The sequence below is a fragment of the Lolium rigidum genome, chromosome 3, assembly GCF_022539505.1.
Source record: "Lolium rigidum isolate FL_2022 chromosome 3, APGP_CSIRO_Lrig_0.1, whole genome shotgun sequence".
NCBI lineage: Eukaryota > Viridiplantae > Streptophyta > Magnoliopsida > Poales > Poaceae > Lolium > Lolium rigidum.
In genome coordinates, this window is record NC_061510.1 from 247,362,896 (window position 1) to 247,372,262 (window position 9,367).

A 9,367-nucleotide genomic window follows, 5' to 3' on the forward strand; every position below is an offset into this window, starting at 1 on the left:
AGACTTGTTTGCTGCACATACAACTGAAATTACCCGCACCAATTCGTATCGATCTGGTGTTTTTGCTACTGAAGATTTGTGTGATCTGTTGTTCCATTGGGAATTGGAAGATTGCAATTTACCACTTTGTGGTCGGCGGCTATTTGCGCAAGTGTGTGAAGTTGCGAATATGTACAGGGTTGAGAGCTGTTGCATCGGTGACAATATAGTGAGAGAGTGTGGAACGGGCGATGGAGTTATTGGCCGGTCTCCCGCGCTTTCCCACGCGTGCAGAATTGGCCGATTGGAGTTCATTTTAGACTCGTCCGGGACAAGCTCGGTAGAAACGCCCGACTCACCCGTTGTTGCTGGGCCTGCCTCAGGGCTGCTTTAAGCTTCACGCCAGCTACAACTTAGGAGTGCTGCAGAAATCCAAACGGGCTGATTTTCTTCTCCCCCAAGCCAGGCCGAACCATCTGCGGGAACCAAACGCGCCCGAATTGAATGAACAGCGTCCGAAAACATATACCCAAAACAGAAGAAACACTCTGGTCAGAAATGTGAAACTCTGCTCAAAGTACATGGTCAAATAGTTCAGGCACAAAGCTGAGCATGGGCTCAATCAACGCATGCCACGGCTATCTCACAAAAACCCGTTCAGGTGGAAACCACGGACGCTGCTGCCGCCGACGCACAACCACCTTATGATCCTAAATTACATCATGAACTAACACGTGCGTCTATGCTCATTGATCAAGCGACCTAGTTTTTGTTTTGGAGAGAAATCAAGCGACATAGTTGACCTTCTCTTGTTGCATAGCGTCCACGATCTTGGACCATTTGGTGCGGATGGTGATCACCACCAGCGTGCTTGTCTGGCACGTCAGCCCGCAGATCAGACCCAACCATAAGCCCTGCAAAAATTGAAGATTTGTACATCAGCTATTTTCCAGATCGGAGGGAGTTTCATTCATTACGTACCCTGGTGTTGAAGTTGAGCCTGAAGGCGAAGAGGATGGCCAGCGGCATGCCGACGAAGTAGAACGCCACCAGGTTCGTCATCGCCGCCAGGTGCTGCCATCCGCAGCCCCTCGCCACCCCTGCCAAATGCCAATTCATTCATTAGTTTGGTCACTCAATTGTATGTATAGCACTAGCAGTGCATTCTAGTCTCTGATTTTGTGTCCATAATACGAAATCATCCGTGTGAAGGAATAAGAGAATAATGATTCTCGGAGAAAGGTGTAGGTGTGTAGGTAGCTGGCTGACGGTTTTTTCTCACCTGAAAGGATGCCCTGGGCGGAGTCGAGCACGATGGACATCATCATGAACGGGGTGATGGCCGCAAACTCTGCCGCAATCACCGAGCTCCCGCTGAAGAGGCTCGCCCAGAGGCCTTGGCCAAAGCCCAGCAGCAGGATGAAGGAGAGACCGAGGAACACAGACAGCTTCAACGTCACCGCCACGGCGTTCTTCGCCCTGACTATGTTCCCGGCACCGATCTCATTCGATACCCTCGTGCTGCAAAAAGTGCAGGAAAAGGAACATAAAATCCCCCTAATTTTACACACAAAGAAACTGGTTCTGACAGCGACAGAGGAAGAAATTGTGAGTCTGAAACCGGACATTACATCACGTACCTCACAGCGGCACTGAACCCGTAGGTGATCATGTAGGCAATGGCCTCCGTGCTCGCGCTGCATTTGGAAATTAAAGATGGATGAAGTCGATTCATGCCACTAATCATGCATGGGTCCTGGCCTACGTATTACATGATTGAACAATGTCACTGACCAGACTGCAAGAGACGTAACTTACCACATGGCGATCAACGACGTGCTCACCGTGGAATCCGGCAGCAGGCCAGCAATCAGCACCAAGAGCTCAAACGCCCACCACTCCAAGCTGCAGTCAGTACGAATGCCAGGTTAGATTATAGAGGAAATGACGTACAGGTGTCTCTGAGAATAACATGTGTGCATGTGCAACAACATACAGACCAGACCATGATGGCGGAGGGCGTTGCGAGCCTGATGGTCGGCAGCACGTAGCTGAACGCGTCGACGGAGAAGCCCTTCCACGTCTCGTCGAACTCCCTGGACCACATCACGTACCCGAGCAGCAGCAGGCAGGAGAACCAGAACGTGGCGGAGATGGAGGCGGACGCGCCGGCGAGGCCCAGGCCGAGCACGTTCACTAGCAGGTGGTTCAGCGCGACGTGGAGCGCGAAGGGCACCCCGGAGCAGATCACGAGCGGCAGGACGACGGACTGCGTCTGCAGATACCGCAGCAAGCACTGCATGAAGGAGAAGGCGAACAGGCCCGGGATCTGGTACCGGACGAACACCGCTGCGGCGACGGACACCTCGGGGTCCTGACGAAGGAACAGCAGCAGCGGCTCCGTGAACAGCCACAGGGCGGAGATGAGCACGGACACCACCGCGGACATGATCAGCGACGACTGCAGGTATAGGCCCAGCATGCGGTACAGCCGGGCGCCGTAGGCCTGCCCGCACAGCGTCTCCAGGGCGCCACTCATGCCGGTCTGAAACGTGGTTCAAAATATTGCAAATAGCTGCATCGTCGATCATGCCTCGACGCAGCAGCAATAGCTATAGCTAGGTGTGTAATTATTGCGTGGTCGAACAAAATCTGGTAAAGAGCATGTGGTATGAGCAGTATACGTACCACGGAGGCGTAGCCGGTGACGGTGGCCCAGGAGTTGCCGAGCGTGGCGCCGGCGAGGTGGACGACGCCGAGGTGGCTGGAGAACATCACGGAGACGAGCGGGACGGCGTAGTAGAACATGTTGGTGAGGACCATCGGCACCGCGAACTGCAGCTGCGCCCACGCTTCCTCCGTGTCGATCGCGCGCCGCAGCCATGCCGGCGGCGACCGCGCCGTCGCCTCGCCGCCCTTGCCGCCGACGGAGGCGCCGAGCAGCGGGGCTGAAGACATGCCGATGTCGGCAGGGCCAGATGATAGCGGGAGAAGGAGGAGGAGGCTATTTGGGTGTGGCGCCGCTGGAGACCGAACGGGGATTCAACGGCGCTCAGCGAAATGTGATGTGGAGATTATTCATAGCAGGTAGCAAAGCGAAGCTTTCCCTTGGCCACGTTTTCCTGAGGTGGCTGGGTCGCGCGGGTATGCGTGTGGCCATGGGCGGACGCAAGGCCCCTGTGCCCGGGCTTCGTCCACGCGGGGCTCAAGCGCAAGAGCATTCCAAGCAAGGAAACTGGGGCCGGTGGTTGGGCACAAATAACATGAACCCTGACTTTTTCTAAATAGCCTTGTTTTTTCCTTTGAGAAGTATACAGACCCGTAGCAAACAGGTGGCCCATAGCGATCAGTCTAGAAGGTACCCTGATTTTTGACCCGTGATATACCCAGTTTTTGGCCGCTCAAATCAAGAACACTCGATCGTTCGGAATGCTTTTGCGAGCTGAAATTTCAGCTGCATCCGAGCACACATTCGAGGCTCCCCCCCTTTGTGCCCTCCCCCGCCCACTATCACACCGCTCTAAATCTTCGATGTTCCCACCCACTATGCCTCGAGGAAAAGCTTCCCCGCCGTTCGTCGCTCCTTTCCCCCCATTGGTGAGCTCACACGTGCCGGTTTCGTTTCGTTGGCCGCATCCACCATGAGGCCACCATGGATCCGTCTGCGAGGTCTAGCGAAGGCATCACCATCGCCGGTAAGGTTTGAATCAAGAGGGGGGGGGGCGATTTTCACGCGGCGGTTTGTATGCATAGATTTCTGCTTGTAGATGAACACGACAGCGGTACAATTTTTTGCGCGAGGGCTCCTCGGACGATTTCAACTTTAGAGAATTCCTCGCAACCGGGCTCTTAGCGTGCAATGCTCCATATAATATGTATTGTGAATGTGTAATGTAATGTACTTGTATTTCCGCATTAAACTATTGTGAAATCACTATTTACTTAATATAATGCTTGCCATTGGTTGAGAAAAAAATTAATTGCTTAGGAGCGCCCAAGCTTCGAGAAATTCTTGGGTCCGCCTCTGCGTGTGGCTGGGGGGAAACAGGAGAAATAGGAGAAGTCGCGGGAAATATGGCTGAGTAGCACTTTCTGTTGTTGCTAGGGACCCATATAAGCGATCTGCGTTGAGAGCCGAGGCTCTTAAGGTGATAATCCGATTTTGTGGGTTTTTTCTCACCTAAGCACCTAACTAGGCGTCTACCGTTGTACATGTCCTTTAATAATTAGGATAGTAGCAGAAGAACTTCCACTCTTCCATAACGGGGTCGAAATAAATAAGAAGTACTCAGCAAAATAAAGTAGGCCAAATAAAAAAGAGAGTGAATTCCACTTTTTACCCCGTAGTTTTGCAGTTGTGACACTAAATGCCCCGTTGAATAAGAAATCATCTAGATTATGCATTTTAAAATATTTGGATCCTCGATTTCTGGTGCGTATTCATTGGGCAAGCTATGAGGTGATTACCTACTTTCAAAAATATCAGTACACGGACGAGGAATGGAACAATTGGATAAGAAAAGTCTGGACATAATCGTAGATGAGGGCCTCCGATATTTACACATTTTATCGCACCACATCGACGAAATACACCTATCCTATCTAACAAAAACAAACAAAATGCTAAATTGGGGTAAAACCATGTTTAAAGACTCCTAGATGGGATATTTTTGTAAAAGTTGCATTAAATGTGGTAATATGTGTCACAAATGCGCAACTATAGGGTATAGGGTAAAAAGTGGAATTCACTCTAAAAAAAATACCGATATAAAGGGCATAGCTAGCCATCTCATGCAAGAATTAGCCAAGAAATGCAAGCTGACTTAGATATAACTCTAAATAAATAATGTATTGGGTGGTTGCGACCCGGACGTTTGGAACCTGGGTGCGCGCGCACCCGTTTACAAAAAGTTCAAAAAATGTTATTTAAAAATTTTCAAAAAAATGTGAAGTAAATTTTTGCATGTACATATTATGTTGATACTTACTCGTGTAAGTTTTCACGAAAAAATACCATTGTGTGTGGCCTGCATAAAAATGACAAAATGTCCAAATGAGAATAGTGAACAGGAATTTGTACTATTCACAGGAATAGGAATTTGCATTTTGTCATTTTTGTGTAGGTCACATACAATGGTATTTTTCCGTGCAAAGACACACGAGTAAGTATCAACATAGTATATACATGCAAAAATTTACTTCACATTTTTTTGAAACTTTTAAATAGCATTATTTTGAACTTTACGTAAACGGGTGCGCGCGTACCCAGGTTCCATTCACCATTTCCGTGGGTGGTTGTCTCTATAATACTCTAATATACGTAGAGTAAGGGCATCTCCGTGGGGTCAAAAAATGCGTGTCCTGTCCCTGCTCCAGCGGGGCGACGCAAAGTGACCGGGCCGTCCGCGGCGACGCAAACCTGGCCCAAATATGCGACAGGTTTGCGTCTGCGCGGACGCTGCGCGGTCGCGCCGAGCGTCCGCCGAAAGTTACGTAGGACCCGCGCGTCAGTGGCAGGGAGGCCGATAACATTCCCGCCAGTGGCCATTCCCCGCGCGAAAAATCAAAGTAGACCGGCGCCAGCGATCTAGCCCAGGAGGGAGCAGCTCTTGCGTTCACGCAGACCTTGGAGAAGATGATGGTCGAGAATCAAGCCGCCATGGATAAAAAGGACGAGAAGAAGCGTCTGGAAAAAAAAGGCAGCAACTGCCATCTACCTCAACCTCACCAAAGAGGTCGTTGAGGTCCAAAGGATGGACGTTGATGCCAAAAAGGCAGACGCCGAGGCTAAGTTGCATGACACCGAGGCCAGGAGGATGGACGCCGAGGCCAAGACCCATGCAGAGGACACGAGGATCATGCTGGCCGACTAGAGCAGCATGGACGACGACACCAGGGCCTGGTTCATGAAGAAGCGCGCCGAAATCCGTGCGCGCGACGCCTGATTTGCGGCGCCAATGCCAAGCACCATGGCCTCCTTTTGGACTAGATTTGTTGTTCTGGCCATGTTGTGCCCCTTTTGGACTCCATTTTGCGCCGTACAATATGCAAAATGTGATGAACTTATTTGAGACCTCAATTTGAGCCAATTTGAGACCTCAATTTGAGCCAATTTGAGGCTATAATTTCGTGCAATTTGATTGTTTAACCTGTTTTCTGAATTTTCTGAAACTAAAATGGCCCGCGCCGGAAATGCGTCGGCCCGCTGGAGCCACCCCCAACGCAAACGAACGCATGACCATTTTCGCGTCCGCAGGCCGACGCAAACGGACGCACGCGGACATTTTGGGCATCCAAAATGCGTCGGCCCGCTGGAGATGCCCTAAGGTGCTAAAAGTCAATGCACAAGGCAGTGCTGAACCCATATCCAGAATCCAGATGTCCTTGGTACACTCCTACTCCCTCCGATTTCTTTTAATTGAACTCAGATTAAGTACAAAATTATACTAAATCTTAGCCAGTTAAAAAAAATTGGAGAGAGTACTTTACAACAAGCTTTCCTAAAGTTGGTTGCGCTCTAGGACTAGGTTAAAATGCAGTGCATATTAGTCTTGGTCATAGTCAAACTTTATAAATTTGCTAGAAAAAGTGTGTTTCTTTGGAGCAATCGGCGGCACTGCCTTTTCACAAAGAAGAGGGAAAATGACTAGTTAATAAGGAAAATTAGCCTAAAACCGAACAACACACCGGTCCCGAGATCGCGCACACACGAGTCGACAACTCTTCTGCTCAAGCGGCAAAAGACGGCACCCAAGAGCATGACAACTGAATCCGGAGCCGCCGCTCCGACATGCGAACCCCCGCAACTCACTGACACCGGTCCCAAGACCGCGCCCCAACGAGGTCATCGGCTCTACCACCCAAGCGGTCGGAGCCAACACGACGACGAAGGCCACGCAAGCAACACAATGTCGAAGCCCCGGAGCCGCCGCTCCGGCGTCCACGCCGATCCCGAGATCGCGCACCAGCCGTGTCGACGCCTCCGAACCCAAGCGACCAGAGACAACACCATAATGCAGATGAGTTCCCGGAGCCGCCGCTCCGGCTTCCACGCCGGTCCCGAGACCGCACACATGCCTAGCCCACAGAGAAGCTAGGCAAAGTGAGCCAGCCAACGCTGGAAACTGGAAAGAGTGTTTGACACTACAAGACAGGCAATTAAATTATACCAAAAGGTCTAAGCGGATAATTTGTTCCCCCAAAACAGAGTGCAAAGAAATTCCTAAAAAACTTTTACTAATGATTCGGATCTACACAGTTTATTTTTTTAAGGACCCAGTTCGAAAAAAATCTCAGGAAATCATCTTGTCCTGAATAAAAAAGCCCCTAACTAATGATGTTTCTTCAGATTGTCATGGCTTTGACGGATCCATCTTGTATCTTATATCAGGTCTGTGTAAAAATATGTAAAAATATCTGTCTTAAATATATGAATGGAGTGGAGTGTGTAGTTAACTCAGTCGTCTGCTTCTCCTTGGCAGGCAGGGAGATGCGCCCCGTCCATCAGTTCGCATTTAAGTCGCAGCCGCAAATATAGTCCAACCACGCGCGCAGAGTACGTGCTGTGTTTTTCTCCTGCAGGACAAGGCGAGCTAGACGTTTACCTACTCAAGTGTTCACGTTCGCGAAAAAAGCGACTGCTTTGTCGTCGGAAATGCGTCGACCTACCCTTAAGGCTGCTCAAATATTCCTACTACCGTCAAATCGATGGAACGGGAAAGTGACACCAAACTCCACCAGATCCACCGGAGACGTGGAAAATAAATAATATATATTATCGTGTAAATTAATAGCAACTGCACCGTTAAGGTCAACTACACCATCTAGCACCCCATCGAAAATATCCGAGATCGAGGACGGATTCGCATCCATTGAAAACTTTGGAGTAAGTAAGGTATAGTATTAACATACATTCATGCAATACGGGAAATGCACTTTGGCTCATAGGAGCATATGCTCCCATTATGTGAATCCACATTTTAAAGTGTCAAAAAATTCTAAACTAAATTTTTACATGTACATCTAGACATTTTATGTTGGTACACAAGTTTTCAAAAAAAACATTTTTCTGTGGCTCCTGTAAAAAGACAGATTTTGATGCTGTAACACGACTACGTACAGGACATTTTTTTTGTCTTTTTTGTATACACCACATAAAATGTTGTTTTTCCACGAAAACTTGTGAACGAATATAGGATGTCACGATGTATACCAAAAAATTTATTCCAGATTTTTATGATATTTTTAAAATTATTTTTTATTATTTTCTATAATGGGTGCATATGCACGCGTGTGCCAAAACGTCACCTCCCATGCAATACCAGCTACTCTCACGTTCATAAAAAAATACTCAACTTTATCCAGATACGAAGGTATATAAAATTAAACATCTTTTTTAAGCAGAGAGTAGAAACTTTAATGATATGTCATGCCATTAAATGCTTGTGATAACTAAATATATTACTACCATAACAATACACTTTTAAGGTAAGATGAATCTATAAACTAATTAATGTGTTATTAGTGCATGATAGTACCACATCCAAATTTTGACCAGGTATACGCCTATGTTAATTCTCACTACGATCGACTAGTCAATAATTATGCAACGGGAAAGTGCATACGACCGAAACGTCGGTCGTCGTGAGTAGACGCAGCAGTGGAAATAAATGTACTGTCTGGACCAAATCTGGCAGAGCTTGTGGTTGGAGCAGAAACTTATTTCTAAACAGAGGAAGTAGAAACTTGCAATGATTACCGTTCTTATTTCCAAAATGCCAATGATATTAATTAGCATAAGGGTCTGTCAATAATTGTGCAAGGGCAAGAAGAGATGCATACGACCGGCACGTGGGAGCTGCGATAGCTGCATCGTCGATCATGCCTCGACGCATCAGCAATAACTATAGCTAGGTGTGTAATTATTGCGCGGTCGAAAAAAATCTGGCAAAGAGCATGTGGTATGAGCAGTATACGTACCACGAAGGCGTAGCCGGTGACGGTGGCCCAGGAGTTGCCGAGCGTGGCGCCGGCGAGGTGGACGACGCCGAGGTGGCCGGAGAACATCACGGAGAAGAGCGGGACGGCGTAGTAGAACATGTTGGTGAGGACCATCGGCACCGCGAACTGCAGCTGCGCCCACGCTTCCTCCGTGTCGATCGCGTGCCGCAGCCATGCCGGCGGCGACCGCGCCGTCGCCTAGCCGCCCTTGCCGCCGACGGAGGCGCCGAGCAGCGGGGCCGAAGACATGCCGATGTCGGCAGGGCCAGATGATAGCGGGAGAAGGAGGAGGAGGCTATTTGGGTGTGGCGCCGCTGGAGACCGAACGGGGATTCAACGGCGCTCAGCGAAATGTGATGTGGAGATTATTTATAGCAGGTAGCAAAGC

The 9,367-nt window shown here is 49.1% G+C and overlaps 1 protein-coding gene across 3 annotated transcripts; it reads right to left on the reverse strand.

The window, feature by feature from the left end:
- Positions 1-530: 530 nt before the first annotated feature.
- LOC124699265 (protein DETOXIFICATION 19-like) lies at positions 531-9,126 on the reverse strand. Of its 3 annotated transcripts, none has more exons than XM_047231592.1 (7): positions 8,959-9,126; positions 1,980-2,524; positions 1,798-1,884; positions 1,620-1,676; positions 1,262-1,500; positions 961-1,079; positions 531-893 (listed from the first exon to the last, which is right to left on the reverse strand). In XM_047231592.1, the coding sequence occupies exons 1-7, from the start codon at positions 9,091-9,093 to the stop codon at positions 765-767; spliced, it is 1,311 nt and encodes a 436-aa protein (XP_047087548.1). In that variant the 5' UTR covers positions 9,094-9,126; the 3' UTR covers positions 531-764. The 3 variants fall into 3 exon arrangements, with proteins under 3 accessions (XP_047087548.1, XP_047087549.1, XP_047087546.1); XM_047231593.1 differs by having other exon boundaries at positions 1,980-2,591; positions 8,959-9,005; XM_047231590.1 differs by lacking the exon at positions 8,959-9,126 and adding an exon at positions 2,668-3,092.
- Between the last annotated feature and the right edge of the window lie 241 nt (positions 9,127-9,367).

Coding starts and splice junctions, on each gene's coding strand:
- LOC124699265 (XM_047231590.1), bottom strand. CDS start 2,937: ATGTCTTCAGCCCCGCTGCTCGGCGCCTCCGTCGGCGGCAAGGGCGGC. Junction 1,501..1,619: donor GGGTTCAGTGCCGCTGTGAG/GTACGTGATGTA, acceptor CACTTTTTGCAG/CACGAGGGTATCGAATGAGA. Junction 1,080..1,261: donor CGCCCAGGGCATCCTTTCAG/GTGAGAAAAAAC, acceptor GGCATTTGGCAG/GGGTGGCGAGGGGCTGCGGA.